Below are 20465 nucleotides of genomic sequence, written 5' to 3' on the forward strand. Positions count from 1 at the left end.
CAGCTCTATTACAGGGCTTACTCACTATCCTGTTCCACGTAGCTAGGCAGCAGCAAGATAGACTCCAGCTTGCAGCCAAGGAGTATAGGGAACCATAAATGTAGACTGGGCAGCTGGATTGTCTGGTGAAAATCACAGCAGCTCAAGCCTGTGAAGCTCAGAAACTGAGCTGGTGTAGTTGGTTGCAAGCTTCCTCCTTCCTTAGCATACATAGGAAGTAAGATTTTGAAGCAGGCCACCTGGATAACAATGCAACTATGAAAGCCCATAGATCTGGATCACCTGCAGAACCTAGCAAAAAAATAAATAAATCAAAATAAAAATCCATAGTTGAATATCACTGACTAACTTTAATGTTCATGAGGATTTTCAACTAAACAATCATTGGGTGTGTTTGGAGAGTGAGAAATGGAACATCAAGTCCATTTCATGAAGATACAAGTTAAATTCTATGGCAATATTAGGATTGCTTGCAAAAGAATTTTGTCCCATTGAGCCTTGGTGAACATGAGTCTGTGATTATAGGGCTATGCAGAGCTCAAACATATGTGTATATATTAACTCAGTTCTTAACAGTGTGCTGCTAAGAGCTTGCCTGGTGCAGCAGCAGCAGTAGGTGGAATTTCATTAATGTGGATTCACACTTTGCTCTTGGGTAGATCCCAAAGGATTTTTAGTGGACAGTTCTCATTTTCACTGAAGGTTCTCAGTTGGAGTCCAATGATGGGTACAATGATGTTTCCTCTTGTAAGTGAATCCCATAGGTGAGGAGGACCCTGTACTAAAAACTACAGCTACTTCAAAATGCATAATGGCCTTCCAATTCTGTATGCATTTCAAGATCCTGGTCCTTGTCTTTTTACGGCCTGTGTCTCAACACGCTATCCTACTGCAACAGCTGTATTTAGGGATGCTGGTGAAATTCAGGTTCTAACTTGCAAAGACCAGGGCCAGGCATTTCTTAATGGAGAGTCCTAAACTGTAGAATTCAGGTGAGGTACAAATACAGTCTTTGCCGGGCCTCCTTTGAGAATCACTTTCAGAACAAATTGGCCCTATTAAACTGAGCAAATTAAAGCTAACTCTCTTGTTTGCTGCTGGCTAACTTTTTGCTCTCTCCAGTACTTAGTCTCTTCTGTTCAAAGAAATGTTGATGGATTTAAATCCAGGCCAGGATGTATTTTTAAAAATTCCATAGACCATATTTAGGATTCTCTGTATATACTTTTGCACTGCAGATTCCATACAAATCCAGCCATGTCTAAAAGGAGCTATGATGTCCGTCTGACTAACTTATAAAGCTGCTGGCAAAGGAGGAGCTTGACTCTAGGTCTATAGTTGAATCTAGAAGTGCCAACTTAACCTTGTAAGGTTCTATATGATGGATATGAAATAAAAACTTGTAATAAGCAAACCAGGTGATCTTAAATTTTTACTCCAAAATTTATAGATGTTATGGTTTTCCTTTTTTTGTTTTTATTCAATAGAATCGTGTAGAAATAAATGATGTAGACCCTGAGGTTTTTAAAGAAATGATGAGATTCATTTACACAGGGAAAGCGCCAAACCTTGACAAAATGGCTGACAACCTGTTGGCAGCTGCAGACAAAGTAAGTAATTAGCTCTTAAAGTCCTCAGAATTGTTGTTTTAGAAATCCCTGTTCTAAAAACATATATTTTCAGTTGTTTAAATACACAATTGATGTCGAAGAAAAATAAACAGATGCACCAACAGATATAAGAAATGGAGTGGCTTGGAGGGAGAAAGATTTATTTTTTTTTAAATGGTGGGAAGATTAGAAAAATATAAAACTTTCCATGGCTGCTGGGAGTATGTACTACCAAGATTTTTCTGAAGAAATTGGAGGAGCATTAAATATCCTTTAGAAGATCAGTAATGACAAAAGTGTGTTCTTGATCTTTGTATTATGAGACAGGATAAATAACAGGGCTTTAATGACTGCCTTCTCTAAACCATTACTACTTCTATAACTTTGTCATCTTTCTGTCTCCTCAGTACCCTAAATAGTTCAAATCTGTTCTTGTACCTAATTCTTGCCTTTAAATATTTACCCTTTAAGCCTACCCTTTAAATACTTTCACTGTTCCTCTGAAATGTTCCTCCTTCTGTTCTGCCCTTCTTGAAAAGGGGGACTTCAACAACAACAACACAGTATTCAAGGTGATCTAATTCCATTTCATATTTTAACATACTATTCCAAAATCTTTTAAAAATACTGTACAAATGTAATATCTTTTGCTCTTTCCACTGCTGTTGCACATTGAGCTGAAATTTCATCTAGCTGTCCACTATGAAGTCTAAGGGTATGTCTACACTACGAAATTAGGTTGATTTTATAGAAGTCAGTTTTTAGAAATCGATTTTATACAGTCAATTGTGTATGTCCCCACTAAGTGCATTAAGTCAGCGGAGTGTGTCCTCAATACTGTGGCTAGCATTGACTTATGGAGCAGTGCACTGTGGGTAGCTATCCCACAGTTCCCGCAGTCTCCGCTGCCCATTGGAATTCTGGGTTAAGCTCCCAATGCCTGATGGGGCAAAAGCATTGTCGAGGGTGGTTTTGGGTACATGTCGTCAGTCGCCCCTCCCTTCCTTCCTTCCTTCCTCCCTCCCTCCCTCCCTCCCTCCATGAAAGCAACAACAGACAATAGTTTCGCACCTTTTTTCCTGGGTTACCTGTGCAGACGCCATACCTTGGCAGGCATGGAGCCTGCTCAGCTCACCACTGCTGTTGCGCAAGGTGTTTACAATGTTCACATTATCCTGACGTATGTGCAGAACTGGGCTAAGAGATGCCAGCACGATGATGCTTGTGATGAGGACATGGACACAGACGTTGCTGAAGCATGGGCTACGGCAATTGGGACATCATGGCGGCAGTACAGCTGGTTGCTACAGTGGAACGCCGATTCTGGGTCCTGCAAACAAGCATAGACTGGGGGGACTGCATAGTGTTGCAGGTACGGGATGATTCACAGTGGCTCCGAAACTTTCGCATCCGTAAGGCCACTTTCCTTGAACTTTGTGAGTTGCTTTCACCTGCTCTGAAGTGTAGGAATACCAAGATGAGAGCTGCTCTGACTGTTGAGAAGCAAGCAGCGATAGCTCTTGGAAGCTTGCAACGCCTGACTGCTACCGATCAGTCAGGAATCAATTTGGAGCGGGCAAGTCTACTGTGGGGACTGCTGTGATCCAAGTAGCCAGTGCAATCACTGACCTTCTGCTATCAAGGGTAGTGACTCTGGGAAATGCACAGGTCATACTGGATGGTTTTGCTGCAATGGGGTTCCCTAACTGTGGTGGGGCGATAGACGGAACACATATCCCTATCTTGGCACTGGACCACCTTGCCAACCAGTACGTAAACCACAAGGGGTACTTCTCAATGGTGCTGCAAGCACTAGTGGATCACAAGGGACGTTTCACTAACATCAACGTGGGATGGCCAGGAAAGGTGCATGACGCTCACATCTTTAGGAACTCGGGGCTGTTCGAGCAGTTGCAAGAAGGGGCTTACTTCCCAGACCAGAAAATTACCGTCAGGGATGTTGAAATGCCAATAGTTACCCTTTGGGACCCAGCTTACCCCTTGCTCCCATGTCTCATGTAGCCGTACACAGGCAGCCTGGACAGTAGTAAGGAGCAGTGCAACTACAGTCTGAGCAAGTGCAGAACGGTAGTAAAATGTGCCTTTGGACGTTTAAAAGCTCGCTGGTGCTGTTTGCTGACTAGGTTAAACCTCAGCGCAACCAGCATTCCCATTGTTATTGCTACTTGCTGTGTGCTCCAAAATATCTGTGAGAGTAAGGGGGAGACGTTTATGGCGGGGTGGGAGGTTGAGGCAAATAGCCTGGCAGCTGATTCTGAGCAGCCAGACACTCGGGTGATTAGAAGAGCATGGCTAGGTATGCTGCGCATTAGAGAGGCTTTGAAAACCAGTTTTATGACTGGCCAGGCTACGGTGTGACAGGTGTGTGTGTGTGTGTGTGTTCTTGGGCAAACCCACCCCCTTTGTTGATTTTAATTCCCTATAAGCTAACCACCCCCCTCTTTCAATCACAGCTGGCAAAGGAAATTAAGTAACTACTGTTTTGAAACCATGCCTTCTTTCTTTATTAATTTTAAAAAAGTGAGATAACTGACAAGGTAGCCCGGGTGGGGTGGGGTGGGGTGCAGGAGGAGCGAAGGACAAGGCCCCATTGCTTACTGTAGCCACACTACAAATCAAAACTGTTTGAATGACAGCCTTCTGTTCTTTGGGCCATTCTGTGGAGTGGAGTGGAGTGGCTGGGTGCCTAGAGCTCTCCCCCCCCCCCCGGCATTCTTGGGCATCTGGGTGAGGAGGATATGGAACTTGGGGAGAAGGGCAGGCAGTTGTACAATGGATGCAACGGGGGGTCTGTGCTCTTGTTGGCTTTCCTGCAGCTCCAACGGACATTTCATCATGTCTGTTTGCTCCCCCATTAGCCTCAGCATCACCTCCTGCCTCTGCTCATCGTGCTCACTTAATGCTTTCCTGGCCTCTGCTACTGAATGCCTCCATGCATTAAGCTGTGCCCTATCAGTGCGGGAGGACTGCAGGAGCTCGGAAAACATGTCATCGCAAGTGCGTTTTTTTTTCGCCTTCTGATCTGCGATAACCTCAGATGATAGGGGGAGCATAGAAACATTTGCACTGGGGGGAGTGGAGATAAAAAGGGAGAGTAAAATTTAAGATACATTTCAGAGAACAAAAGGGAGACTCTTTCACAGTGAATCAAGCAATTCACAGCACATGTGCTTTAGGTATAAGGTCACATTTTGCCTTTTATATTTGAGCGCCTGCTGGTGTGGTGACACATCACACACATTTGGGCATCAGAATTTGGTTTCCAGGCAGCCATGGTAAGCCTTTTGGTACCCGGGGTTGACTTCTTCCGTCTTCATAACATGTGGGAATGGTTTCAAACTGCAGCACCATCCTTTCCCATAGCAAGCAATGCCGGTTGGGTTTCACATTTTAAAAGGAGGGGCTGTGGTTTTTGTGTGGATGTGCAGCACACACCTCCCCCCACCCCACCACATGGCTGTTCTCTGGGATGATCCCTTTTAGTCAAGTGCAAACAACCCAGCAACAACGGGGTCCTTTTATTGTTCCCTTACAAAAATTCCCCTATTTCAACCAGGTGACCATGAATGATATCACTCTCCCGAGGCTAACACAGAAAGATAAAGACCGAATGTCGCTTGAATGCAACCAAAACCCAGGACCATTCGCTGCCATGCTTTGTGCTGCAATGATTCCAGACTACTTGCTACTGGCTTGGAGTGGTAAAGTGTCCTACCGTGGAGGACGAAAAAAAGCAGTCCTCCCAGGAAACCTTCTGCAAAGGCTTTCAGAGTACCTCCAGGAGAGCTTCATGGAGATGTCCCTGGAGGATTCCCGCTCCATCCCCAGACACGTTAACAGACTTTTCCAGTAGCTGTACTGGCCCCGAATGCATCCCAATTCTTCAGGGCAAATCAAACATTAAACAGCAAACATATTGCTTTTAAACCCTGTACTGAAGTTACAAATGTGCACTCACCTGAGCTGCCTTCTCCGGCTTCTGGACGGGGATCCCGCCTTGGGAGGGTATTGGCTCCAGGTGATGAAAAGGTCCTGGCTGCCGGGGAGAACGGATTCACCACTTGCCTGCTGCGCATTCTCCTCTTCCTCATCCACAAAATCCTCCTCCCTGTTGTGTGAGACTCCCCCCTTGCAGGTGTCCACGGACAGTGGTGGGGTAGTGCTAGGGTCTCCCTCCTAGAATGCCATGCAGCTGATCATAGAAGCGGCATGTATGTGGCTCTGACCCGGAGCGACCATTTGCCTCCTTTGTCTTTTGGTAGGCTTGCCTGAGCTCCTAAACTTTCACGCGGCACTGCTGTGTGTCCCTGTTGTAGCCTCTCTCCATCATGCCTTGTGCGATTTTGGCATATATGTTAGCATTTCTCCTTTTTGATCGGAGTTTGGCCTGCACAGATTCTTCTCCCCATACAGCAGTCAGAACCAGTGTCTCCCTTTCGGTCCATGCTGAAGCTCATTTGTGATTCTGGGGGGACTGCATCGTCACCTGTGCTGCTGAGCTCTCCACGCTAACCAAATAGGAAATGAAATTCAAAATTTCCCGGGTCTTTTACTCTGTACCTGGCTAGTGCATTGGAGTTCAAAGTACTGTCCAGAGCAGTCACATTGGAGCACTCTGGGATAGCTTCCGGAGGCCAATACTGTCCAATTGCATCTGTACTACCCTAAATCTGACCCAGCAAGGTTGATTTTGGCTCTACTCTTCTCGCCAGGGAGGAGTACAGAAGTTGATTTTAAGAGCCGTTTAGGTCGACGGAACGGGCTTGGTTGTGTAGACGCATTCATTTTAAAATCGACCTAACATGGCTAAATTCGACCTAACCCCGTAGTGTAGACCAGAGCTTAGTTATCTTCTTCTAAGTGGGTATAAATAATTTAAAAGCCAGCCATATGTGAACTGTTAGCTTTGTTCCTTTCAAGGTGCATTACCTTAGACTTGTCTACATTTTATCTGATATCATGCCCAATAGTGTAGCTGTGTTACCAGGTCCTTCTCCAACTGTTTAGTTGACTTTGCATATAGACTCCTACTAGGTTAGAGAAGCAGATTTTTTTTATGGAATCTGTACTGGTTTGTTTATTATAGTAACCTGAAATTATATTTTGAAGTAATTTTTCTGGTACTGAAGTAAGGTTTGTAGCTCCCATGATCAACCCTAGCACCTTCTTTAACATACACACAGCACTGATTTGCCCCTTCATGGCTAAATCTGTCAAAAACTTTATGCCTTCTGAACTATTGGATTAGTGCTATCCAGGCTTGGATGATGCAGTAGTTTAGTTCTCTCCTCATACTCTCTCTGACAGTGCCTCATCTTCAAGATCTCATTGAGTCTGAGACAGATGTAAAAGGCACTCAAGTGTGGAGAGAACTGGAGAAGTAGTGTTTCTGTATGAATGAAGACTTTTATCCAAGGCATGATTGCTAAATACAGAGAATGTAATAACTAGAAACTGCCAAAGGCTGCTTGCTCTGCCTTTCTCATGAATGAAAAATAATAGTCTGAAAAAGTAGTTCTGCAATGTTACAAAAGCAACTCTATTAAACTTCTGTCTTGTCTGCTAGGGATGGCTTTATCATAACTGGCTTTTACTTATATAATCCAAATAGAAGCACCCTAGAAAACAGTACAACAATACATCTAAAATAAAATAAAGTGGTAGAGTTTTCCTTTGTGCAGATAAATATTAATATAAATAAAATGCAAATAAAAAGTAACAAATACATGTGGCAGCTTCGCTATTTTGTGCAGCGATTCTTTCTAAATTTGTCATGGAAACTTTGGAATTACTTTTACAAATGATGGATTCTAAAGTAAGTAACCACACAGAAAAAAGATCTGGGTGGTGGTATGTACAGCTTAATGAAAACCTGCTCAATGTTCAGCAGTGGTCAAAAAGCAAACTGTACGAAAGAGAATACACAAAATGATTCCTTTACATATCAATAGCATACCTTTACCTAGATTGCTGGGTTCACTTCTGGTCACCCTATCTCAATAATATAGCAGATATATGAGAGGTGCAGAGATGGGAAAACTAAATGATTTGAGGCATGGAAAAAATGCTGTATTATGTGACTCAAGTTTGGAATTCTTTAAATTAAGGACAAAGATTGTGATACTTTATTTACATAGTACCTATCAGTTTCTCCCTGAAAGAGTGGGTGATACTATAAAGGTATACAAAAAAAGCTTTCAATGGGGAAATTATTCACCCTTTTTCTTTGTACAAGAATTATTGAACATATATAATGAAATACAACAAATTTATAACTGACCAGGGTTTTTTGGGGACTCATGTATACCTTTGGAATTTACCTTCAATGGTATATTGTGGCAATAATAAGGTTAGGAGGAGTTTAAAAGAGTTATGTCTAATAATGCAATTATGGATGTTCTAGCTAGGGAATAAGCAAATCACTGGCAAGGGTTAGGAAGAACCTTCCCCTCCAGTGGAATTTTATATAATTTTCCTCTGAGGCTTCTTGCACTTTTATCTGAAATTTCTGAGACTGGACACTGTGAAATATTTTACTGGATTATTGAGCCATTGGTCTGATCTGATATTGCAGTTCCTATAATCCTAATATTTAAATAATATTATTATTTATGGCTTCTCTTCAGCTTTTCTTCGTTAGTGCAGGGGGAGGGGGGGAATAAATTAATTTTAAGGTAGCAGTTTTAATAAGTCTCTCCTGTGAGGAACACTAGTCAATCATCAGGAATGGTGCTAAGCACGTCACAGGAGTGGGGCAAATTGTGTTTTAGATTTGTTGTACTTTACAGATTACAGCAGAAAGAATAAGTGTGAAGAATGATTAGTATAGTTTTTTCTTTCATTAGTATGCACTGGAACGGCTGAAGGTCATGTGTGAGGAGGCACTCTGTAGTAACCTCTCAGTAGAAAACGTTGCTGACATTCTTATCCTCGCAGATTTGCACAGCGCAGAACAGTTGAAAGCACAAGCAATAGATTTTATTAACAGGCAAGTAATGTTCCTTTATTACACTTGAAATAATGCCTTAAATATCTGTACTTAAATATCCTTTCCTTCTAAATGTTTTTGTATAACTTCCCCTGTCATAGGTGCAGTGTTCTTAGACAACTTGGGTGTAAAGATGGGAAAAACTGGAATAGCAAGTAAGTAAAATGATTCACAAAGTTTAAAGTTACTTTTTCCTACACAAGAGTATATCCCAAATTACCCACTAATACAAGAGAGCAACACTCTGCTTTGACTTCCATGGGAGTAAAGACAAACCTGTTATAGTCTGTTTAGCAGTGGAAGGCATCCTTTGTAAATGTCAATGCCACCTTCATTCTCTCATGATTGAGACAATTGCTGATTGCAAGTGAAGTAAAGCTGCTGCAACAGAAGCCTTGCTTTCTGGGGGATACTTCCCCACAGTTCTTCCCCCACTTTATTTTCCCTTCCACAAAGGGGAAGAGCTGAGGCTAGTCTGTCCTCTGCCAGAAGATGACAACAGCAGCCAGTCTGTCCTCTGCCAGAAGATGACAACAGCAGCCAACATTAGCTTTTACTTACTCACTTCAGTACAGTTTGCTGCTGCGGGGAGCAGTGAGAGAGCAGCAGCAAACTGTGCAAATGCATCTTTTCCTCCCTTTATATATAAACCTGCCAAGTTTCTCTTTGTGCCCATGAAGGCTGCAGCAAAGTAAGAGGCCCTACTCCAGAGCAGATGGAACAGAGAGCAACTACGGCTGGCTGGAACATAGATGTGGGGAGTGGGGCTACTATTTTGTATTATGACAATGTACAAAGGCTCCAGCCAGGATCAGGACTCTCTTGTATTAGACGCTCTGCACATACACAGGCAGACAGAGTTCTCATTCTAATATGAAAGAAGAGGCAGCAAATAAGCGAGACAAGCAGGAAGGGGAGGTAGAAATAAGGTGACAAACATATTTCCAGTGCTGGGCATCCGTATAAGAATCTAGATAGATAAGATCACACAGTTAGCTAGGTTAGCTGGTACATAGTTTGACTGTTCCAAATCATTTTAACTTTTAAAAACAAAGATTTAAAAATCAGCTATCCTCTGCTGTTGTACAACCTAGCTCTCTGTGGTTGCCTGCTTTCCTGTAAGTGTTGTAACTGAAGTGCGTCTTGAGGAGAGAGTTGGCCTGGCCTGACAATTCTTGCGTTCTCCCAAAGTGTGCACAGGGGAGCTGGAACTTCTGAACAGTTTCTTAGGGTACCTTTCCTTTACTCACCTGCAACAAAAGGTTTTCATATCCATATGTCTCTCAGGATACAGCATGTACTGCCACAGTGTCAGTGAGCTCAGTAGTGAAGATTTATAACTGGCATATAAAATATGTTGATACTCTTCTTACAGACTGCCACACAATTAGTGTATAGTCTTGGCTGAAGGCATGGCATAGATCATTTCACTCTGGGGAAAATTTCAGCTACAGAACAATGCTAAATATATTTCTTCCAGTTAATCTGTAGTTTCACTAAAGTATAAGCGAATACAGTGTTGGTTACAAATAAAATACAACTATACTCAAATACAATATTCCACATGTCAAATCATTCTAGGTATTTTCCGGCTTCAGCTTTTAGAGGATTCAGCATTATATGGACATAAATAATTTTAACTGTGATTATTCTTAAACCTTTTGTTTTCAGCCAAGCAACAGACATAATGGAAACAGCAGGCTGGAAGTCCATGATCCACTCTCATCCTCACTTAGTGGCAGAGGCCTTTCGAGCATTAGCATCTGCACAGTGTCCACAGTTTGGCATTCCACGCAAACGACTAAAGCAGTCATGAAATCTTCCATGAACTTTAGAGAAACTGAAATGACTCTACTCCTCCATGTCCAGAGGTGTTTTCACAAACCATAACAAGAATTTTCGTTATCCTTGTCCACAGAACAGAAGCTGAAAAAGCCTATTGTTTGCTTTTCAGTTGGATAATTTATGGTTTAATCCTCAGCTTTAAATTAGACTGATTGCTCTCTAATTCACTGAAAGGCCTTAAATTATCTTCAATGACTCTCTAGTCCATATAGTCTAATGTATCTTGATTTTTTTTTTTATTGTGCCTTGTCTTTCTGACTAGGCTATGCAGGATTGCACTAGCTCCATAATGCAGTAAAGCTGATAACTGAAGATTAACTTTTGAAAGGGATCTTCCATTATTTTCAAAAAAAAAAAAAAAAATGAAGATTATAGTTTGGTTCTGTGCTAACTGGAAGGTTTCAACTAGACTCTCTTTAAAAGGACTTGAACTGGAGGCACATAATGTGCCCCCAATCCAAGTACAATACATAGGGAGAACCAGTTTACTTTCAGAGGATGCCAACAGGCTATTAATGGCAATATACTGCTTTGAACATAATTTATTTTTCATTGTGGGGGCAAATATGCAATGGTTTGGCCCAAAAATGTATTTTCAATATAGTTTGTAATGCCTATTGTGTGTATGTCAAAGCTGTCCAACGAACGTTAAAAAAGAAACACATAATAAACCTTTTGCCTGTGTTTCTTCATGGTCCATCACTAGTTTACATTTAATGGAGAATAGGGTGAGAGGTTAAAGATTTTTCTGTGAAGAAAGAATAGTATTGTATTTGAAGAAAAATTATTTATATCCCACATGTATGGTTACATAGAAAAGTAAAGGATGCATAGAATGACCAAATGTAAATTTAAGAAATGGGCCAAATGGATTCTGATTATGCACTTTTAATGCGTAACTTTTGTATGTTGTGTGGTACATATATATTTTGCTTTTGATGAATTAATGAGGTACCGGTAATTGTGGCGTAACTTTTTAAATACATTTTAAGATGCCCACAGCCACATGGGATTTAGTTTTCTTATTACGAACAAGAAAAGCATGTCTTTGAAGACTTAATTGAACGTGACTATTGTAAGCTCTCATGTTCTATGTTGAATATTTTCACATTTTTGAGAAAGGCATGTGAATGACGAAACAAAACTTTGGAAGAGGGTCTGTTCTCCACTCAACATGTGTGCACAATTTCCATTCATACCAGTGGAAGTAACGTATAGTAGGAAGAATAGGTACCTGAAATGTCAGATGGTATTTGCAAGCATAGACTTGCTTTTTCTAGCATTTCAGTTGTTGTACTAGCATTGTGGATGGTATTGAAATTCTGCATAATGTGAAAAGGATGAAACATTTGTAAAGTGCTTATCATGGGCCAGTTCTTTATTATATGAACTTTAGCTTTAATACCAACATTTTCAGTGTTTGATAGCTTTGTTTACAATTGCGGGGGAAATCTGCAGTAGTGCACATTCTAAATGTTTCCTGAGTTATAACATTGAATTTACTGTAAGGGTGGTAATATGCTATATTTTTTGTTTGGCAAGATTGCATTTAACAGTGGGAAATGAGAGGAGATCTCACTGTAATCTATAAACATATTAAGATAAAGACTTCAGTTTGCCTATAGACTTACATGAAAAATGAAATTTAAGATTTACCTTCTGAAAAGATATCTCCTTCCTAAGTTCTTTAAGATTTCTCAGAATTAATGCTAATGAAGTTTTAGGAGGGTAAAGTATATATGCTTTTATATTTTGTTACCAAGTAAACCTTTAGCATAGACCAAGCAGAAATAAGTGCCCAGTCCAGTTTTTAAAAAACAAACCTCCAAATGCTTGCACACACTGTGTTTGAACTAAATCTTAATGTGGCTTAAATATAAAATCTTCTTAGACAAGTATCTGAACGGTACAGGGGGCATCTTACCTGACTCTATTTATGGAGCAATTTACCTTTTTTTTATTTAAATATTCATCTAAATTAAGATTTTGTAAGCATTCTTCATAATAGGGTTTATAAGGATCCTTGTTCCCTCCAAAATAGTGACATTTTTGCTGCAGTGCGTATTACAAATTAGAACTAATATATTCGTACTCATCATGAACAAGCTCACTGTTGAAACTTGCAGCTCTAATATACAAAGTGACTTGAATATTTAATACTGTAATTATGATTGTCCAGTTCAGCTTGTTCTAAATTACATACAGCTATCATACATACAGCTATCTAATGCGAAGCTTAAGGATTTTGTTCTGAAGATTTTTTTAAAAAGCTTAATGGCACACTTTGTACCAAAAAATGTCAAACACTGTGCTGTAAGTATATCTACATTTGTAGAAATATCCATTTTTCCAGTAAGGCAGTGCACACCATGTACAGTAATGGAAAATCACAACAATTGATCTGCTTGTATTTGATTTATTATGTATAATTTTAAGTTTGTCAGCTCTTAAGAAAAAGGTAAAACAATTGCTGTATTCTTCAGTGTGCACTAATTATTCACCTTCTCATTCTTGGTTGAACCACATGCAGTGTTCTCACCCAAATAAATAGCTGGTCAGAACAATTTTCTCCTTTAGATTCAGCCCCTTGTTTTTATTCCCCACATCTCAAGAGTGTGTCCTTTAAAAACACAATGACCAGTTTTAAGTTCAGCAGATGTAAAACTCTCTCTAGTATAAAAGTACAGTTTTTCCGGGCCAGTATACAGAAATCCTGAAAATTTAGTCTGTTTAAAGGATTTGGAGCACAAAATGTAACGGTGTCTTGTTTTTGCTTTCTAACACTAGTCTCTTAAATATACAATAGCTACCACTTTCAAACTTTTTTAGGGAGAACCCTGCATGTGTGTGTGTGTGTGTGTATCTGCAATTGTGTGTGGTGCTTTTTTTTTTTTTAAATGACTTTCTAAAAATAAGCACTCAGTTCACTGTTGGAATGATGGTAGAGCTGATTACATCACTTTTCCATTTGGACCTTTTCTGGGGAGGTGTTTTGAATGAAGTTTTAAAAAAATCCTTGTTTTATAGTCCATTTACTGCATTCTGAAGTATGAACACAGCGTGCCTTTTCTAGTATACCTTTGCAATGAATACAAGATTAATAGGATATTAAATCTTTTAAAAAGGTATTTCACAAGCTCTTAAGGAGAATGCTGTTTGGTACAAAAAATAACTAGAGTTGAGTAGATACAAGTTATGGAATACTGATTTGAACTCCACCATGTTTTGCTTGGTTCTTATTTGGTTCTTAAATTCAGATTACTGTCTGGATAATAAATATTAAAACTTTTAACAAGGTTTACAGACTTGTGTATTAGATAATGGTCTCCTGCAAAAATATAATACTGGTTGTATGATTACAGACTGATTTTTTTGTTTTGTTTTGTTTGTAATTTCTTAAATGTGGAAATTGCAAACACAAAGGAAGGTTTAAGTTATCTAGGGTGATTTGGGTCTTACACTTCAAGTATTTGATTCTCATAGTGATTTAAATATTTAGAGTGAAACTCACCACTGTGTTTAGGGACAGTGTAAGGCTTACGTACCACCTACCCTCATAGAATAATCCACCCTCATGGAATAAGACTACTGTTATAGAAGATACTAGCGTGCAAGCTGAGATACAACTAATGGCTATCAAAACTAACGTTAAAATCTAGTTTGCCCAAATTAAATATTCTTAATTTTAATTTACACTAAAATTCACTATTAACTTTTCTCTCAAATGGCATTAATCTCACGGTAGGTGTGTAGTTTATAGTCTATTTTAATTAGTCTCGCAACTTGGCTTTTGTTTGCAGTAAATGGACTTAGTTTGGAAGGGGAATTCATTTTTTTAAGTGTCTGCATTGGTAGACTTCATCATTCTCTGTAACCTAGCTAATCCTGGTTTTTGAGACTTCAAAAAAGAAGGCTTAACATAAATGAGTCCTATTTTAGAAATGAAACAAATGAAATGATTTAGACCTGTTTTGAAGTGGAAATGATTAAGAGAATTCAGATATGTGAACACTTGCATCAAACCATCCAGCATTTTTATCAGCTGATGTTAATGGTGAAATACTTTTTGTATCTTGTTGCTGAAAATATTTTTTGCATTTCAGCACATCAAGTTACAATAAAGTTGTTACTTATACAGAATTCTTCTGTGCCAGTTGTATTTTCTTTTGGATTTGGAACTCACTGTAGTTACCAATGCTTCTTCTCTTGAGATAAGAGTATTTTAATGACATATATACATAAGACGATTAAGAAATTTAAAATGGTGTAGAATGTTGTTGGTGGCTTTTCCAGTAGAGAGCATATTGCAAACTTGTTCCACAACCTTCACTGGCTTTTGATTAGTCTTCAGGCTGGTGTTTAAATGTTTTGACCTATAAAACTCTAAATATTTTGATACCTGCCTACCTGAGAGACCAACTTCTCCCCATGCAATACCTCCAAAGTGGTGATCATTGGGGGAGGTATCCAAGCTAAAATCCTTTGGTTTAAAAATGAGGGGGTAGTGGAGGCTCTATAAAATACCCTTGTGTGTCTTCCATTTCCACCACAGAACCAAGACCTTAAAAGAATAGTACGAGACTCATTGAAAGCCTAAGAAAATTAATGAGTGGACATAGATATATGAGGGGCAGATGTGCTGGTGACATCATTAACGTTTGTTTCAAGAAAATGTTTGGTTTTAACCTGTATTGATAGCTTGTTTATTTAATGTATTGTAGATATTTTGTATCCTGTTTTTTTTTTTTTAATATTTGCAAAAATGCATACAACTATTTGGATTGCTGATTTAAAGAAAATAAATCACATTGGATCTGGAGGAAAACATAAAACTTTTAAAAAAAGATAAACTTTCAGAAATGGACACTATTGAGCTAAGTTACTACATCAATTAACAAGGACCAAAAGGTAATCTAGTAAACCAGTGTAACAAAAAGAAAGATCCTGTGTAGCAATGCCTAGGCAACTTAAAATACATCTGTTTTCCTGACACCAGTCAGCACCGAATGCCCTTTTTACCCCCTTTGCTTATGACTAGGGTCTTAAGCAGTTACCTCACTCTGGAGTCAACCTAGTGAGCTCAATTAACTTCCTTCTTTCTGAGGTCCATGCCAACAGTTAATAACAATGTCCCCACCCAGTTAACTTCAAAGCAACCCTTATTGATCTGGCACAGAAAACAAACGTACCATGAAATTTAGCTTATACTATGCAGGTCATTACAAAAAAATTCTTTAACTAGGCAGTACATTTTAGTTGATAAAGAAAACTCTTTCTTCTGGTTAAGTCGTCTGACTCTGCCTGCTTGAGACGTACTGTATTTTTATCAAGGAGCACCTTATAAGTCATCTTTCCTTCTGTGGAGATGAGGCATTTATTTTGTCATCTCACAATAATTCCTTGCTTTGTGCAGCTTACTAGATTTAAATTTAGCATTGAGACAAAATTGTTTTCTTCTTGTTCTAAAGTCTAGTGAGTCACTTCCTGTTTCATATTGGGAAACTGATGGGCATCTAAGAAAGCTTTTCCTCACCGAATACTTTAGGTCATAAATATTCTACAGTAAAGATATAACAGGATCTTATCTCTGTGCAAGTCTCATTAGCAACATTTATTGTCTTCAGCAACTTTTGGGGAACAGTTTACTTGTTTCAACATGTTTATTTCAACTTCATAATTTCAGAGAAAAAATAGAGTAGCAAATCTTGATGGGGCTGGTAGGATAAGTCATGGAAATAAGACACTTTCCCTACTACACAGAATGCCAAGCGTGCAACAGTCTAGACAATTGGCTAGATATGGGAAGTGGCAGTATATTTTGATGCTACTCCCTTGGATTTTATAACTTGCTCTTGTAGTTGTTTAATAGCCATGATAACCTACACTGGTTTTAGAAGCTTAATTTAACTATCTAAAATGTTGATTTGTTTTTAGATTGTAATGTAACTTATTGTAGCCTTTATTTTAAACCAAGTATACAGTGCACTCGGTTATGCTCTTTATTGAAAACATTTAATTTTGAGGTTTTCTATCTGTCAGTCTGAACTTCCATTACAAAGGATGGAGTTGTTTGCAGTGCATGTCACAAGGTTATTGGACAATTAAATTCCAATACAAATATTACTGGATGAGTTTATTTCTAACAGATTGTATTAAAGATAAAACTGACTGTGCATCATGCAGAAATGACTTTATATTTAAAATTATGATCGTGCAGGAATTGAGGAGACTGCTCAAATTGTACCAGATTTTTGTAGGCTCTTTTGTAATTTTCCACTGTCTACCCTGAGTAGCTTATTTTATTGTTGCATCATCTATTTTGAAGATTCATTCTTCTGCTAGAGAAAGCTGGAAGAAATACAAGCACAGAAATGGAATAAAGCAGTTCAGATCTATTGTGCAAGGGACTTCCTTTTCTACTGCTACCACAAAAGACAGATTCTGCTGACAATATTCCTGAGTGTTCTGGAAAAGAGGGGATGGCATTGCAACTACAGGCAAACAAGTTATCTCAATCCAATATTTTAAATTGACAGGTTTATGTGAAGCCATGTTTTCAGTTATGCACAATTAAGGTTGCCAGTTTTGGTTGGACATATTCTGGAGGTTTTCTCACATGACAATCTTTAATTAAAGATTAATTTTTAATTCCTGGATACTCCAGGACAATCCTGGAGGGTTGACAACCCAATGCACAATGTACCACTGAATTTTTCATTGTTTAAATATTAAAAATGACAGATAAGTGACTTTGCAATTTGGAACTCCTGGGAGGGAAAAACAAGACTGCAAAATTTCTGTTTTGGCAAGACTTTATACAAAGAGTAGAAAGGCTTTTTGGTTTTGAGTCAGTACTAAAGTATTCCACTGCAGATTAGGTTAGTATCCTTCAAAATACATTCTAAATCCTGTGGAGTAAAGAGAATTTACCTTGCTTTGAAAGATTCTATTCCAAAATAAGGTATAGGGGCCTGACACTGGTATTTGTTTTGGATTCTGGCTAGACTTTTGGAACACAGTGAAACAAACTATTTTTATGTAGCTAATTTTTATTGCAATAAACTATGAATTGTAATATGGCACCAACTGATCAGAATGGTGGCAGTCAATTAAGTCAGTGGCAGTTTAAGTATGTTACTATTCTTTCTTCCTACTGACTCTGCAGAGTCCACACTCATACAAGTGTGGGAGCTGGATTCTGTTATGCATTGTGAATCAACAAAATTGTTAGATTGCTCTAACAGAATTTACTTATTACTAGTGATGAAGAACAAGCCAAAAAAACAGCTTGACTTTTAATTTGCTGTCCCAGCAGTTAGAACATTTTGTGGAAGTCCTTGAAAGACACACACACTTTTTATGGCCTTGATCCTGCAAAAACATATGCACGTGCTTAACTTTATGCACCGAGAGCAGCCCCAGGGAAGTTAATATGACTACTCACAGTTCATAAAGTTAAGCAAATATGTAACTCTGGAGAATATGGACCTAGGCCATTTTTAGTCCTTCTTCAAAGGGTAACTATAGTGTAAGATGAGTTTAAAATTCTCAGTTATTTTGCCGTCTGACATGACGACATCATTGTTCAGTTATTTTTAAATTTCAATTGTTGAATAATTTTTAGGCTCACAAAAACACATTGTTGATAGTTCTGTCTAGACTGTAATGGGATAGACAGATACTGTGCAAGTTCCCTTGCAAAATCTTTCATCCTGATATATCTAAAAACTTTCCCAAGGTCACATAGTAAGTCGGTGGCAGCACTGGGAGTAGCACCCATATGTCCCAATGCAGCACCTTGTGGCCTGGAACTTGAAGTTCTTTCCTTGTGTGTATTTACATATATGAATATTGTGTAACTTCATTGCTAAATGTTTTTGCAATACCGTATCACTCCATGTAGCTAACTGATTACTAATAACAGCTAAAAGCACATTTTAGAAGTATTTGCGAAGACTGGTGTGTTTAAGATGTCTTGACAACTAAAAGTTTTTGGGAGCCAGGATATTTTGACCTTTTTCCCAAGTAAATCATTTTGACTTTTAAAATGGTAACTCTGAAAGCTTTAAGGTTAATTTGTATGTATTAGGTGCACATAATTTTCCAACCCAGTTCAGTTATATTTATCGGACCTTGAAATTCAAAAACAAATTACCTGCTACTGAAGCATGCAATTTAAGTGCCTGCCCACAGCAGGCAACAAGAACTAGTCTGTAGCATCATTGTGCCACCACCACCCTACCACTACCAAATTTAAGACCTGAGTGATGTTTCCAGACACACCATGCAATGCGTTGTAGAAAGTAAGATGTACATTAATTGTTGCTAATCTCATGCTGCTATGTTGTCTGTATGTCTTCGCACACAAAATAAAAGCCTGAAGGAAATAACCTGTGAGGAAAGATGGAAAGTACTGAGGCTCAATTCTCTCCTGTCTTTGGCCTGCTATGGATTATGCTGGCTCAAACTGGCCCTTAGAACCAGGATAGCCAACCATGAGAGTATCACCCAAGTGTAGGGGGGCCTCTTTCAGTGGCATATGCCTGGAGTAGTGGCTCCTCTTATTCCTTTGCCTACAACTGGCATAAGGGCCCACAGCTGGGAGAAAGAGGGAACATGACCCTGACTGCCATAACTGCTCCTGGAGGTTCATTGACAACTAGTGTAATTTTGAATAGCCATCTCGTGAGTTGTGTTGTGCGTTTCTTGGCTGAAGCTGGTGATCTGCACGTAAATGTGTGTAGAGCTTGGCTAAGCTATCGTGAGGATAGGGAGAAGATACAAATGCCAGAAAAGTGTGTGGTGTGGGGGGAAAAGGGGGAAGAGCTTTGGGTGGTACAAGCATGTGAAGTAGGAGAATTGGAATGAAAGTCCAAAATTAAATTCTAGGCTCAACGTAAACAAGTCTGTGAATTAGGCTGTGAAGGGATAGTATAGAATAGATCTAAAAATTCTACTCTCCCCTCCTGCAAGTCCTCTACTATAGAAAAGCTTTCATAACATCACCTTTACCCTTACACTATAGGAGGAGTAATGGATGAGACTCCCATCAGATCAGTCACCAATCCTTTATTATTGTTTAATAAGAGAGTCAGATCCCATGTCAGGAAATAAGTATGCTGCCTTTGCAGATTACAGCCCCTGCCAATTCAGGCAAAAGTCTGAGACCACAACTCTAAAAGACCATTAATGATACTTGGAACAGTTTAAAGTGCCCAATGAGCTTCTTCGGGGATTATGTCCTTGGGTTCTATTTAGGTGGTGTTGTGTAATATTTGCTGACCTGACTAAGTGGCCGTTTTAATTGGTGGTGCTGATTTTGAAGTCCCATATTGAGAAGCTATCAGAACTGTTTTAATTATATGCAGGAGCAGGCTTGTAAACTAATTTTTTATTGTAATTTTAAATATTGAAGTGATGTTATCCAAATTCTCCTTAGCTGTTTGAGTAAATGGTATTTGAAAGGTGCTGCATATTCACAGACTTCTCTATTCAAGGTGAATTGGTGTAGGGTGTAGATATAGAGCAACATAAATGCTTTGTTATGGACCTTATGGGCCAATTATTCCACTTGCATATGTGGCATATTTATATGATGTCACCTTCCAAGTCAATTGTAACAATACAGGATACTTAATCTAGCAAACTCGTTAAGTTAACGAATATGCAGTGTTTGTAGCAGTGTTGGTCCCAGGATATTAGAGAGGCAAAGTGGATGAGGCAATATCTTTTATTGGACCAACTTCTGTTGGTGAGCAAGAGCTTGTCTCTCTCACCAATAAAGGTATCACTCCCCTTGTCCCTCAAAGCTCCGGAAGAGTGAGGATCACACCTAATTAACAGAGAGGCTTGTAAAGCATTGTCTTTAAGAAACTTAATCTTGTTATATTGCCCATTAAATAGAAAATGTACCATGCCAGATCTAGTTAACTTCAAAGCAAATTATAAGGAGAGCTAAATGGTACACCCATTTAGGGGGTGGGAAACAAAATGTTTAAACC

General features: G+C 39.1%; 1 protein-coding gene across 3 annotated transcripts in view; it reads left to right on the top strand.

The window, feature by feature from the left end:
- The window catches only part of SPOPL (speckle type BTB/POZ protein like), a 62434-nt gene extending 45224 nt beyond the window's left edge, over nucleotides 1–17210 (top strand). For all 3 annotated transcript variants that reach the window (XM_073305374.2, XM_073305372.2, XM_073305373.2), the window contains 4 exons: nucleotides 1488–1610; nucleotides 8477–8619; nucleotides 8721–8774; nucleotides 10291–17210. In XM_073305374.2, coding sequence (XP_073161475.1) covers nucleotides 1488–1610; nucleotides 8477–8619; nucleotides 8721–8774; nucleotides 10291–10435 — 465 coding nt within the window. In that variant the 3' untranslated portion in view covers nucleotides 10436–17210. The remainder of the gene's footprint in view (nucleotides 1–1487; nucleotides 1611–8476; nucleotides 8620–8720; nucleotides 8775–10290) is intronic.
- The last annotated feature ends 3255 nt before the right edge of the window (nucleotides 17211–20465 follow it).

The sequence above is a fragment of the Lepidochelys kempii genome, chromosome 11, assembly GCF_965140285.1.
Source record: "Lepidochelys kempii isolate rLepKem1 chromosome 11, rLepKem1.hap1, whole genome shotgun sequence".
Classification (NCBI taxonomy): domain Eukaryota; kingdom Metazoa; phylum Chordata; order Testudines; family Cheloniidae; genus Lepidochelys; species Lepidochelys kempii.